The 14,043-nt window shown below is 38.7% G+C and overlaps 1 protein-coding gene across 1 annotated transcript; it reads right to left on the bottom strand.

The window, feature by feature from the left end:
• Positions 1 to 7,889: 7,889 nt before the first annotated feature.
• LOC139133689 (protein phosphatase 1 regulatory subunit 12A-like) lies at positions 7,890 to 13,317 on the bottom strand. The gene is made up of 4 exons (XM_070700448.1): positions 12,991 to 13,317; positions 11,975 to 12,169; positions 9,527 to 9,736; positions 7,890 to 8,164 (listed from the first exon to the last, which is right to left on the bottom strand). The coding sequence occupies exons 1-4, from the start codon at positions 13,235 to 13,237 to the stop codon at positions 7,890 to 7,892; spliced, it is 927 nt and encodes a 308-aa protein (XP_070556549.1). The 5' UTR covers positions 13,238 to 13,317.
• Between the last annotated feature and the right edge of the window lie 726 nt (positions 13,318 to 14,043).

Raw genomic sequence — 14,043 nt, 5'->3', positions numbered from 1 at the left:
ATATAATATTCTCCTAACTCTCCTACGAAAACTACAATTTACCTCGGACGTGCTTTTAAAAATATATCGCGCATCGCTCTATCTTTAACACATATAGCTCTCAAGACTGCTTTGTATAGAGACAAAAAGTAGGTAGCTATCACAAACTGTATCCACTGTAATAATATGAAATATACCAAGTAACATCCACTGCAGAGGGTCAACGCAGTACAGCTCCCCAGTACTGCTACATGTGTGACTTACTCGCTTTCCAGGGCTCTAAATGCTGTAGATGGAACATTTGTTGTCTGTTTGCGCTGTCTATTTCGTGCAATTGGTTAAGACCGCCGGGAGCCTGGAGAGATAAGAGAGGTTATAATCAAACCCCCTTTAGAGCCAAGAATGACTGCCAGATTTTGTCAGGACGACCATACCGAATCTGCATTGTGTTTTATAAGTTCTGCAATTAGGCAGTATATCACAATGATTGACATCTTGATAAATCTTTCAAGCAACAAGATCTCTTGGCACTGCGGTAGCTTGGATTATGCAATCTTTCTGTACTTCAAACACCCATCGAAAAATATTATATAGTGGCAGTGCCTGTCAAAAAGCAAAGCTTTTCTGCTCATGTACTCATGCACAACGGGGACAAATTCGTTTTCAGGCAATAGAGTATGTACATCGTGACTGGAAATTCTCACCAAGCACGGTGAGAATGGTAATTTTCACGGTGAGATGAACAGCGAGTCTGCTTGATTCTCACCATGAATGGTAAGTCTGGTTGATTCTCACCGATGAACAGCGAGTCTGCTTGATTCTCACCAGTAAATGATGAGTATGAAACATTCTCACCGTGCTTGGTGAGAATTTCAAGTCTCATCGGTGAGAATCTGTTATCATACTTTATTCTCACCAAGGAGTGCATTTCTCGCAGCTCACCGGTGAGAATTTAAAAATTCTCACCGACAGCGGTGAGAATAACAAGAGATTCTCACCAATTGCGAGAAAGCGTCACTTTCTCGCTCCAGTCTCGCAATTTTTTCCTATAGTGACACGACCTCATCAATACGTTTCCTGTACCGAATGCAATGAAATCGAAGAAAACGTCGCTGTTATAGCGCTTTGTATCTGTCTTCATAATTTTTCCTCTTGGTGGGTTCCTATTATGTTACATGCTACAATGAATATTACTACGTCAGTCACCTTGTTTACCTGACTGAGCCATATCCATGATTCTGATTGGTCAAGATTTGACGTGGCAACAAATGATTCGACGATGTGGAGTTTCAATCGGGAATTCCGGAAGTCAGACAAAGATGTAGCGAGGTCGTATGTTCTCATTCACATGAACAACTGTCGCAATGTTTTCCCTTACTTTTGGTTAGATAAATGTGGCGCACACCTTGCACATATCAATGGTGCGCACGTTACAAGCACAAATACAAACTACTTCAGTTCTGGCTCGTTTCACAATAAATGGATAGGCAGGTATAGACAAAAGAAGTTACAACTAGACCAACATTAGGTGATTATTTTCGACTCACCACAGTGGCATTTTGGCCAGCATTGTCACAATACATGGTTCTCCATTATCATCTACTACATCAGCCCTGGCACCTAAATTGAGCAACAGTTTACTGGCTTCACTGCGATCTAAGTATACAAAAAGATAAAGGTTATTTTAACTCTTTTAACCACGACGAACGGCGAGACACACACACACACTCTCTCTCTCTCTCTCTCTCTCTCTCTCTCTCTCTCTCTCCTCTCTCTCTCTCTCTCTCTCTCTCTCTCTCTCTCTAAAACATGTTTAAAACATCGTAAATAACGATTTTTATTACTTTGTATTATATACATTTCTTCATGACTTGCGTTTTGTAATAAAAGTTCAACTTCACGGCCGATGCTTATGGGTTGCTCAAATTTGAAGGTAGTTGAACATCAGCATCATACATTAGAAACACAAGAGGTCAGCTATCGTGTTCTCAGAGTATAGCTTAATGCACAGATTATCGACATTTTAATGCGCATTGTATCATAGGGTCCTCAATCTCCGATGACATTGATGATGATGATGATTAAATATTTAAAAATGAAGAAAAATAAAAATATATTTGGACTCAGTAAATTTGTTGTTGTTGTTGTTTTTGTTATTGTTGTTGTTGATAGTATTTGCAGAAAACTGAGAACAAAGTATGCGCTGCGAAATTCAACACAGCCTAACTATACATATGCGCTGCAAAATTCAGCCTAACTTTACCCAAGGAATGTCACTTCATTCCCACACACTTTTTTTTACTAACGCCAAAAATGCACCTAGCAAGCATCGAAAGCGGTAAAATTCGTCGTAGTGTCAAAGCACATTAGTCCTCCACGATCATACTCAAACATTTTTACCTCTTACCGATGAAAAGTCGAGAAATCAGCAGGTTTTTCAATGCATCTCGTCGTCTCTTACATTCCACATTTAAAATACCCCGCGTTCGATTAAGTCACGTGGGTGCATTTCAAATCGAACCAATAGCAGAGCCCGTACTGAACGAATGGGCCCAGCGTGAAAACCCTATGTGTGAACTGGAATTGTTAGAGCTACCAGAATTTCGTATGCAGACGCACGCAGACAGTGCTAGGTGCAATTTTGGCGATGGAAAAAAAATGTGTTGCAATGAAGTGACATCCCTTGGGTAAAGTTAGGCTGTATTGAATTTTGCAGCGCATAGTATAGTTAGGCTGTATTGAATTTCGCAGCGCATACTTTGTTCTTTTCTGCAAATACTATCAACAACAACAACAACAATAAAAACAACAACAACAAATTTACAGAGTCCAAATATATTTTTATTTTTCTCCATTTTTAAATATTTAATCATCATCATCATCATCATTAATATCATCGGAGATTGAGGACCCTATGATTGTATGTCAAAGAATGTCGACGACGTTGCAAGACGACGCACGTCCTGCACGATCTGCTATATGTACTTGTGAACTCTCAATGCTGTTGATGATGCAGCTTAAGATAAGATATTCTTCTGTTAATTATGCGCAGTACTAAACGTGTGATTACGCATAGCAGTACAAAATACCGTCATATTTGAAAAAAACAAGATGTTTTGCTCGTTTCTTTTAGTTCCACTACCTCAGTTGATGTGAAAATCAATACACATAAACAGATTTTCGCATGACATCATTTTGACCATCGTTCCGATTTCTCTGGAGCCGTTCCTGACTAGAAGTGTCAACTTTGTTCATCTCACACACCAGACATTTGTACGATACCTGCTATTGCTGCTGCCATCAACGCTGTCCTCCCTTTCCGTCCTCTCAAGTGAATATCAGCGCCACGTTGATACAGGAGTGACAAAACATCACATGCGTCGTTGGAAGCTGCGAAGGCAAGCGGCGTATAACCGTTTTCCCCGGCCCTGGCATCGATCTCCGCTGAAATCGTGTTGAAGCTTAAGTTAATGAAGGGTTTACCGTCCTTTACACCCTTGACTGTGAAGACTCACTCAATATGCTGAAATCAACTTAGCTGTGTAAAGGCGGGAATCCAGTCTTCTACATTATTGCGAGATATTGTTTTGACTTCCTATACCAATGTGATAAAAATCAGAATATGGAGATGATCTCGGTCTTTAGGGGAGAACCATGTGATTTTTTTTTTTTGGGGGGGGGGGGATGGAGGAAATGGGTATGGGAGCAAATTTTTTTTCCTGTCACAGTGACAGCAATTTTTTTTCTACTGTCACAGCTGCGTCAATTTTTTTTTTTCAAATGGAGTAGCAATGCAAATTTTTTTTTTCTTTGTCATCAAGTTTGTGATGCGTTGTCATTATTTACGGCCTGAAACTCAGAAATTTCGAGTGACACACACCCCCCCCCCCCGTCAACCATGATGAATTTGAGTAACTCCCCTCTCTAACTCTGAAATTTTGACTGATACCCCCACTTAGAAAAGTTAAATACAAATACATGTATTTGTAAAATTTACAAAATACAGCAACAGTAAAGACCTTTGAAATCCTGATGTACTCTGGTAGACTATCGTCAGTTATCTCATGATGGTTCAAAAAAGGTGAACCCATCAATATGAAATTGCAAGTCACAATAAAATAAAGATATAAAAGCTCACGCAGTATCTAACCATATAGTATATTGTTTAATTTGGATGGGTATTATGACAGGGTTTTCACTAGGATATCTGACCGGGCAGAATTTGAAAGTACAGGGGGGGGAACACGCGAGAGGCTTAGGGGAAAGTGTCACAGGGGCTTTCCCCTATCTTGCATGGAAATTTTTCAGATATTGATGTGTGCAATGATGCAGTCTGATGCAATCTGAGAGGTGTTTTTTAATTTTTTTACTATGTGAGACTGTTAGAACACCCCAAGGGGGAGAGCACGAGAGGGGGTTTCCCCCTCTCGTATTGGAAATTTTGGGAAATTGATGTGTTTAATGGTGCAATCTGAGAGGAGTTTCAGGTTGTTTTGCACTCAGTAAAACTGTTTGAAAATGACATTGAACACTGCAATATTTTTTCACATTTTATGCATGATCAGTGTTTGTGTCACAATATTCAACAACCAAACAATGGCAATACAATTTGTGAAAAATAGTTGTTTGCCAGAGACTGAAGATAAATAAATATACAGGAACGGAAAATCTGTGACCTTCTTGTGTCATTTCTCCAGCTGCCAGCTTCTAATGAAAAGCATGAATATGGTATGTTTAACTGTCAAAATGGTCATTGAACTGAGGTAAATGAAAACATGTTTCTGTGATAATAAAGGATGAATTCACAAACAGTTCAGTTGATGTGAAATTGATGTGCGCCACGGTGCAGTGTAGTGCAATCCGATAGGTATTTAAATTGTCTTTTACCAGTAAAACTGTTAGAAGAGCCAAGGGGGGAGAGCAAGAGAGGGGGTGCCCCCCTGACTCGCATTGAAAATTTTGAGAAATGGATGTGTGCAATGGTGCAATCTGAGATGTGTTTCAATTTATTTCGCCAAAAAATTAAGTAACCCCGCCCCCTTCTTCCTCTCCACATTTTGAGTAACGCCCCCTGAAGTTTTCAATTTTTTTAGTGACCCCTCCCTTGTATTTCATTATATTTGTTGTTCCTCAATTTTTCATTGTCAACTTGTACATCTTCCTAATATATTTATATTGAGAGAATAATATATTGATTTTAACACTAGTTTATTGACTCCTGTCTTGTGTTTTAAATTTTCACAATTTACAGAAGTCAAAAAGTCCCCTTTAGATAGTGCCTATGCCATTGAGATATTGCAACAGAAATCCTGAAATATGATTTCTTGGGTCAGAAAAGGGAAGGAAAACATTGAGTGTACGAGGTGTAAAGTAGACCTATGTAGTGCATGCTCATATCATAAGTGCTGGGAAAAAAAACATAAGAATTGCTTGTGGTAAAAACATTTGCGCGCGGCGCGCCGGCAAAGAATACATGAGAATAGGGTTTCCAAATTTTGCTAATTTCTGATGCATCGTGACAATTTTTTTTTTCACTTCTGTCTGTTATGACAATTTTTTTTTTCTCAGGCCATGACAGGATCATTTTTTTTTCTTCTATCTCACCTGGCGACAATTTTTTTTCTCAAAATCCTCCATACCCCCCCCAGAAATCAAATGGTGTTCCCCTTACCTTTTACGTCAGTCTTTCAGGTTTGTGAAGACCAAACTGATAGTTCAATCATAGATAGTAGAGGGGAACCCCTCTTTATGGTTCAATTAACAGTATCACGTGGTGTGTTTTTTCACCATTCATAGCCTGCTCTTTTCCGTTCCGCTCGTGAAGTACAGTTTCCTGGTTTACTTCCAAAATCATAGATCAATGCTCTATACTGATCACTTATTTCTCTCGGCAATGACATTGAACATTGTAAACAAGATTTACAATATTTCCTAGGTTAATATTGTGTATTTCAGCTTACGTTGTGACGAAGAAATGTTGAGAATTGATGCGTCTTGTGTCATATGCCACTTGTTTAAATTTGCAAATTTAACCACATGATACTGTACCTCCTTTTTCCAATAGTAACTCAACCATCGCTACGTAGTTCACCGCCGCAGCCACGTGCAAGGGCTGACGACCAGTAAGGTCACCACTTTTCAAGTTGGCACCCTTTTTAAGAAAGTATTTAGCGATATCTGTGTGCCAGCATCGGGCGACCTGAAAGGTATGGATGGAATTTGAATGTATTTACTTACTTGCATGCGATTTGAGTTGGTAGTGGTGTTTTTTACCAAATAAAGCGAAACAAAAACATTTTCTGTCGAACACATCACGTTTAGGGAGAAGGACTCATTTTCAACAGTTTGCTATGTCACAGATTACAACATTTATAGCCCCGGAAAAACGCATTCAGCATACTGTGACTTATCTTGTTGACCGAACATTTACGTTGCTTCACTTCTGCAAACTCCCGTTACTATGGCAGATTTTTCGACAACATAATTGTCAAAAAATCTTCGTAGAAAATATTCAGAGTTGCACTTTTTAATGAAGTGTATAGATGACATACTGAAAACTATGTTTGCCAAAATACTTTTCTGATCAGGAAGGGGTGGCAAGGTAGAAACAGATGCCTGTGCGCCATGGCTAGTATGTGATCGCCATAATCACTTCCACTACATGACTTGCCTCATGCATTATTGTCTGTCCGTGTTGATCCTTTGCGTTGATATCGGCTCCACTTTGACGTAAATATTCAACATAAGACAAGTTGACTTCCTCATCCTTCTTTGTAGATGTTGCTAGGTGACAGAAGTACGTCATCAGGGTTCTGGTCTCTTCCCTTTCACTGATTTTGTTGATCTGAGATCCATCGAGCTGGCCACCTTTTGCGCCCTCGCCGTTGAACAAAGCTGAAGATAGCAAAGAATGGTAATTGGTCGATAATGGAATTTATTTGGAGCCTGGAAAATTTTCTTAAAGATGCTTTAGGCCAATTTCATGTTGTAGCGGCCGTTTCTATACACGTCGAACTTCATTTCACGGTGTTCAGGCCTCTGATACGCACCTCTATATAAAAGAGACGAATCATATATATAACAAAATTTGCTTGCTGAGTCACTGCTAACCATTTTGAAGAAAATGAAACTCGATGCATATTGTGTCTTAGTCTTATCCTTTTGCATTCGAAAACTTAACAGAAAATGCGTTTATTGCAAGACACTTAGTCAATACAAATTACATTTTCTAAATTGGTATGCAGCAGTGTACCGCCAGACTTGAGAGGGCAATTTTATATAATATATATATATATATATATATATATATATATATATATATATATATATATATATATATATATATATATATATATATATATATATATATATCAGCTCACTGTTATCTTTGATGTCGAAATCCTCACGTCTTCTTCTATTACAGTCGTTCAAATTAAACTTCAAATTCTTTGAATCTTCATGTTCGAACAAAATCCCTACCATATGCACGTAGTTCACGCCCAATGCAATGTGCAACGGTCGACGATTTTCATTGTCGACACTGTTTACATCGGCAAACCTGCCAATGAGAAACCTTGCAACGTCTGTGTGCCAACAACGAGCTACCTGTAGGGAGCGAACAAAGTCCGTCAAAACATGCAAACATACCTGAGACTGCTGTTGTACTAGTACACAAAGTTTGGTTGCTATAGCGTTGTGTTCGAGTGAAGCGCCCGTATTTTAACGAGTTGAAGGAGTCAAAGTGCGGATTCATTGCGAAATGTGATAAGAAGAACATACAATAATTGAGACGCAAAACTTCGATTCCAATGAAAATCAAGTAAAAACTTGTTGTGATCAGCTTTGAAAATACAACAATGAACTGTACTTCAACGAGACAATATGTTTTAACCGTCTTGTAGAGTAACCATTTATTTCAAACTACGAATGCATTTAGTCAACGTATTGTAAACAAAAATTGTTGATACCAGACTTGCCTCATGTAATACTGTCAGTCCATTGCAATCCTTTGCATTGATGTTAGCGCCATTTTCTAATAAGTGTTGAACGTAGTAGAGACTGACTCTCTCAGCCTTTGATGTTGCTAATCGGCGGAAATATTTCATCAGAGCTTTAGTGGCCCTCTCGGAGTCCGTGTTTTCATAGGGTTCGTACTCTCCCAGCCGAGCTCCGTACGTGTCCTCAGCTTTGTGCATTCATAAAGACAGAAAAGAGAGGCGATGATGTTTTGTTATGACTACCGTGCCTGTAACTTTCAAAATGCTCAATTCAGATATGTAGACGAAGAAATAACTGGACACGAACTGGTTCTCGCACGGACGATCCAAGTTACTTCGACACTGACCAAACGTGAGCGGTTTGAACGGCAGTGGGAACTAGCGTCATGATTCACAGGCAAGAGAGGGTATCGCAATATGAATAGCATCGAGTTTTGTCTGTGATATTTCTCAGAACAATTGTAGGGGGACTAGTCATGGGGATGTCAGTCTATTTCGAAAAAAATGCAAGAAAACATCCTCGTCATATTGTCATTTCTTGAGATTTTCACCTAAGACTTGGAATCAGTAGTCATTTTGGGGAAAAATATTTTAAGTATTGGTGTCACCGTGCTATATTTCAAGATAAAATAGCAAATTTCGTTACTTTCGGAGAACCTGTGAAAAAACGCTTACTCGGCAATTTTCTTGGAGATTTTGATGAAAATATAATTGTGTGCCTTCATTGCACGGTTGGCAACCGACATTGTCTGTTCATATAATCTAAAAAGCATTGGTAAAGAAATGTGTTAAATTGCATGCTATAGGAAATAGCAAAATAATTATTTCAATTCTTATCCGCTCTTTACATTTTTGAACGCTAAATTTGTCATTAAGTAGTGTGAACTACACAAAATCAGGGGATCGCGTATTTCTATGGGATGTATTTCAAATTTATCATGGGAACACTGCTTTTTCTCATCATATTTCTTGTCTACTCATTAAGCGGTACAACATACAATTACACAGAAAATGACAATATTTTCGCTTTTGCGAAATCAGCGACCTTACACGTCGGAATTACAGAGGCAAATTAAGGCAAATCATGTTAGGCCAGATTTTCCGTAAAAGTAAAATTAAGGTAAATTGTAGTTCTCACCTCGAAAATGAAAGACTTAAACTCTTGCTCAAACTTTTACCCAGCAAACTTTAAACCGTAACCTTTCAAAATCAAAAATAAAAATCGGGGTGGGGGGGGGGGGGGGGAGGGAGGAGATCGTCATGCAAATTGTGGAACTAGAGAAACAAATTACCCAATATTTACTGCTATTTGAAATTCAAAATGGCCACCGTCACTATTGTATCTCTATGGGAGAAAATACAATTCCAGATTTTCATAAAAGTATCCATGTGAAACTTGTTTTCCTCCGTAAGCTTCAAAATGAGCCTCAAAAATGCTAGACCATTAGAATATTGTAAGTTTTAGAGTCGAATATGAGTACACCTTAACATGTTGAACAAACATATTGTTGCATTGCAGAAGGAAACACACAATAGATGCATCCGCTCACCTTGTTCCTCAAAGTCGAAACCCTCACGTCTTCCCCTATTGTATTCTCTATATTCATCTATTTCTTGACGCTCCAGAAAACACTCTATCATGTCCAGGTTGTTCACCGCCAAAGCTACGTCCAACGGCTGACAACCGTCCTGGTCCTCGCATGTAAAATCGGCCCCTCTCTCAATCAGAAACACAGCGACGTCAGTGTGCCAGCATCGTGCTACCTATGGGAACGAACACAGTCTGTCAAAAATACAAGTATACTACAACCGTAGACAAGAAGACGGAATACTTTGCCGTTATAAAGACGAATGCTGTGTATTGATAACACAAACATCTTATATTGTTTTAAATATGACTTTATTATTTCATTTCTGTTGTCATTGTTCTTACTGTCACATTCAATGAACAGTAAGGGATTAGTCAGTTTCTTTGCAAAACAAACTTCCAATATGCAAACATCCAGATATATCTGATACATTAAAGTAACACGCCCGAAGGGAGCGCCGAAAAATGTCTCAAAGTTATTCGCCCGGAGGGCCTGTTACAACCGATAACGTAGTAACTAACCGATTCTATCTATCTAATATCTATCTATCTATAAATCGATCGATCCATCGCTCGCCATGAATCGCTTAATCAGATATTATCAGTTAATCGATACGTTATTGGTTGTTTTGATGCAGTATTGGTTGACTTTCCTACGTTATCAGTTGATTTAATCCGTTATTGGTTCATTGATACATTATCGGTAAATTTGTTGATACATTATCGGATAGGAAAAATTACTACGTTATCGGTAAATTTTTACTACTTTATCGGTTAGAAAAATTTACTACATTATCGGTTCGTTACTACGTTATCGGTTGATTTACTACGTTATCGGTTGATTTACTACGTTATCGGTAAATTTTTACTACGTTATCGGGTTGATACGTTATCGGTTAGTTACTACGTTATCGGTTGTAACAGGTCCAAGGCGCGCCGAAAATGCAAGTGAATGATCAAATTCGTGACTGGTACGATGTATTTTAGGCAATTATATGACTCCGTCTTACCCCCTAATGCGCATTTCAAAAACACGGTGAATCAACCACCCATCACCAAACTCAAAAACAAGGTGGCCCCCAGGCCGAAAAAACGGACCAGTCCCTAACTTCTGATACATTTTCAATTCCGTGTGTTCTGTTATTAAAATATACTTTATATGTGTTCTTGAAAATACAATTCATATTGGAATGTCCAGTTTAAGCGCGTATACGTCCTAGATATCGAATTTAGTTCCCAATAGAATTTCATTTGTCAACAGTAACATTTCATAAACACAACACGTTACATTTGCAAGACTACTGCTTCGCATTTCAACGCACGTCGGAGGGAAGGAAAAAATGTATTAGTTTTCCGGTACAAGAACAGTGTATAAAATAAAATAAGTTACAGCTATTTCCGTCTTTACCTTTTCTCTGAGCCTTGCTCAATAAGGAGTAGTGCTTTCGTCTGGACTCAGCAGACAAACTTGTGATAGGGCAGCATTCATAAATAGTGACAAAGGTTCAAAGATTTTGTGATTAAGGTAGAATGCGCCTCTGGGACAGCTATTCTGACTCCCAAACTTTCACAATTCTTTTGTCATCGACCACTTGTGGGGGGCTCATTTTAAAGCTGTTGGTGTGAGACAAAATATTTAGTTTTCCGAAAATCGAAAATGTTAGAGTTAATACAGGGATGGCAGCCATTTTGAAATTCAAATATCCGCAATTCTTGGGTAATTTGTTTCTCTAGTACCAAAATTTGCACGATGAACCCCGATTTTTCTTCTTGATTGTGAAAGACTATGGTTGAAAGATTTGAGGAAAGATTGAGCAAACGTTTGTCTTTCACTTTCGAGGCGCATACTACGTTACATCTTAGTTACTTTTAGGTGTCCTTGAAGTACCGCCATGAAACTTCAGACCTTGCCCCTGCATGGTCTAGTCATTTCAAGCCCGACACCTGATACAACCAGCATGAAATGGAAATATTTTATGACATGGTATTTGCTGTATCTTTCGATTATGGTATTTTCGATCTGTTCATGTAGTGTAGATGATTTTTACTTCCAGGCGCCACTGCCTTCATACGTGGCCTTTTACAGTGTTTCTTTCTTTTTTTTTTTTTTTTTTTTTTTTTTGAAACGAACAGATATATCATATCACCCTCTGGCACCCTAATGATAGCCTATCGCCCTTATACCAACAACACATTTTCAAATCCTTTAATCTTTCGCAGACCTACCCATAGTTGAAGCATTTGCAGGGAGAGCGCTGATCGATCAAAATATGAAAAAGTCCATCTGTATGTTTGATGACAGACAATCTTTGCTCACATTCAGCTGCAGATTAAAAGCTCACACCAAATGTATATGTGGAAGCTATAATCAAAAGACAATCTTATCTGTCTTCCTTGATATGTTTAATACTTGCCTCGTGTAGTATCGTTTGTCCTTGGTCATCCTTTGCGTTGATATCGGCTCCTGCTTCAATCAAACCAGCGACGAATTTAAGGTCAATCTTGTCAGTTCCATCCTCAAATCCAGATAGGTTGTGAAAGTACTTCATCAGCATTTGAGTTTCTGTATTTGCGTTGCTGTCGTTGAGCACTCCGAATTGTCCTCCTGTGAACCAGAGAGATTACCAATAGCTGTTGACATTTCCAGCCATCATTCGATATCGGAAATCTTCATTTATCATACTTATAAGACTTATAAATTTCGATCTTTTCAGTACATTTACAAATGAAATATCAAACAACTTTATCGTGCCCTCATTCACCGAGACTGCAACAGGTGTACCGGCAGCATATATAGATTTAACCTCTCTCTCTCTCTCTGTCTCTCTGTCTCTCTCTCTCTCTCTCTCTCTCTCTCTCTCTCTCTCTCTCTCTCTCTCTCTCTCTCAAAGCGCATATTTCGCTTAAATAGAAAAGGGGATGTAGCGTAACTATCCACGGATACAACGCTAGAAAGACAGTTCAAATGTAAGAAATTAATGTGGGTTCATTGTCAAGTTATTTAAATGTTATGATATTGTTGTGACCACAGGCGCCAGTGGGCTGACTAGTCTGCTAGATCGATCGATGAAACTTCGCAGAACGGAATTATATTAGTTTATCAAACCTAGTGACCTCTTTTCCTTGTTTGTGCCAATGTGCATGATAAACACTGTACGCGCATGCTCCATTATATTTGAGGAGACTGTGACCTGCAAAGTACGTTGAGGGTACGCAAAGTCCAGCTTATTTCATGTCACATGTGTTGTATCGGGGAAATGATATTTCCCATTGACCAGGAAATAAAAGGACACTGTATGGTCGAGTCTAAAAACTACAGACGTGGTCCAGTGTATTACGGTAAAAATTTACAGCAAGCGATCATACACACAGCTATATCTATTTTATAATTTGGTACCGCTCATTTAAAAAGAGAAACTTGCTCACCATGTTCATCAAAGTTGAAGCCTTCTCTTCTTGACGAAATGCAGCCGTCAAAATTTCTAGGCTGGCTCGATTGATTGTCTTGGTTGCTATTGTCTGCTTGAGTTACTGGGTACCTTCCATTTTCTCGTATACTTTCGTCCGGAAAACCCCCATTAGAGTGACCAGGATTTTCATTCAATTCAAACGCTTCGTTCTGAGAACCTTCGCTTGGAATAGGCTGTGTATTGTTTGCATGGTGCATCTTCATACAGCGCAGTCATGTAATCGTTTCAGAAGAACCATGCGACGCTTTTACCCAATAAAATTCCAAACTTTATAAACTTTTGTCTGAAATAATGATGGTAGAACACACGGTTTGTCATTTCGCTTTGTAAAAGCTTGACTTCCGGTAAAGTAATTGTTTTGACATTACCGCATCTCATGGACTGCCCTCCAGGGATTTAGATTTCAATTCCTTACAGTCAGTTCTGCATGAATACGTGGTGTTGACATAAGTTTTGCACTAGATCACCTATTGTATTAATTTTTCACTAAAAGGAGTTTCTTTGTTTATTGAAATCACTTCTGCAAACATCTGCCTTCTCTCCCTCTAAAAAGAATTTTTCATTCACATCGCTATTCATGGGAATATTTGCGATCCACGACAAGCGTTTTGTGTCACCGTTGCATGTGACAAGTTCGAAACTGAATTGCGCAATACTTGAAGTTTAATTTTAAGCGGGATGGATACATCCTATAGTCTAAAATCTACGACCACGAGTATTTTGTTCGGTGAGCTGACCTAACATTGCTGGGGTCGAGTGACTCAGTGAATTAAGGTAGAACGCGCCTCGGGGACAAATAGTCAGCCTCTCAAATGTCTGTAATTCTTTTCTGATCTACCACTTGTTGGGCTCATTTTAAAGCTCTTAGAAAAAGAAGAACATTAAATTTCTTACTTTACGAAAGCCGAAATTTTATGCCCCCGTCCTATAGAGTTAACACAGGAATGGCGGCCATTATGAATTTCAAATATCGCAAAATGTTGGGAAATTTGTTTCGCTATTTCAAAAC

Source organism: Ptychodera flava, chromosome 5 (genome assembly GCF_041260155.1).
Source record: "Ptychodera flava strain L36383 chromosome 5, AS_Pfla_20210202, whole genome shotgun sequence".
NCBI lineage: Eukaryota > Metazoa > Hemichordata > Enteropneusta > Ptychoderidae > Ptychodera > Ptychodera flava.
This window is presented reverse-complemented; position numbering and strand designations above follow the sequence as displayed.

Excerpts from the sequence above, each read along its gene's own strand:
- LOC139133689 (XM_070700448.1), bottom strand. The coding sequence starts at position 13,237 with ATGAAGATGCACCATGCAAACAATACACAGCCTATTCCAAGCGAAGGT. Across the intron at positions 9,737-11,974 it reads AACGATACTACACGAGGCAA|CACGATGCTGGCACACTGAC; the intron begins GTATTAAACATA and ends TCCCATAGGTAG. Across the intron at positions 8,165-9,526 it reads TTTCGACTTTGAGGAACAAG|CTGAGGACACGTACGGAGCT; the intron begins GTGAGCGGATGC and ends GAATGCACAAAG.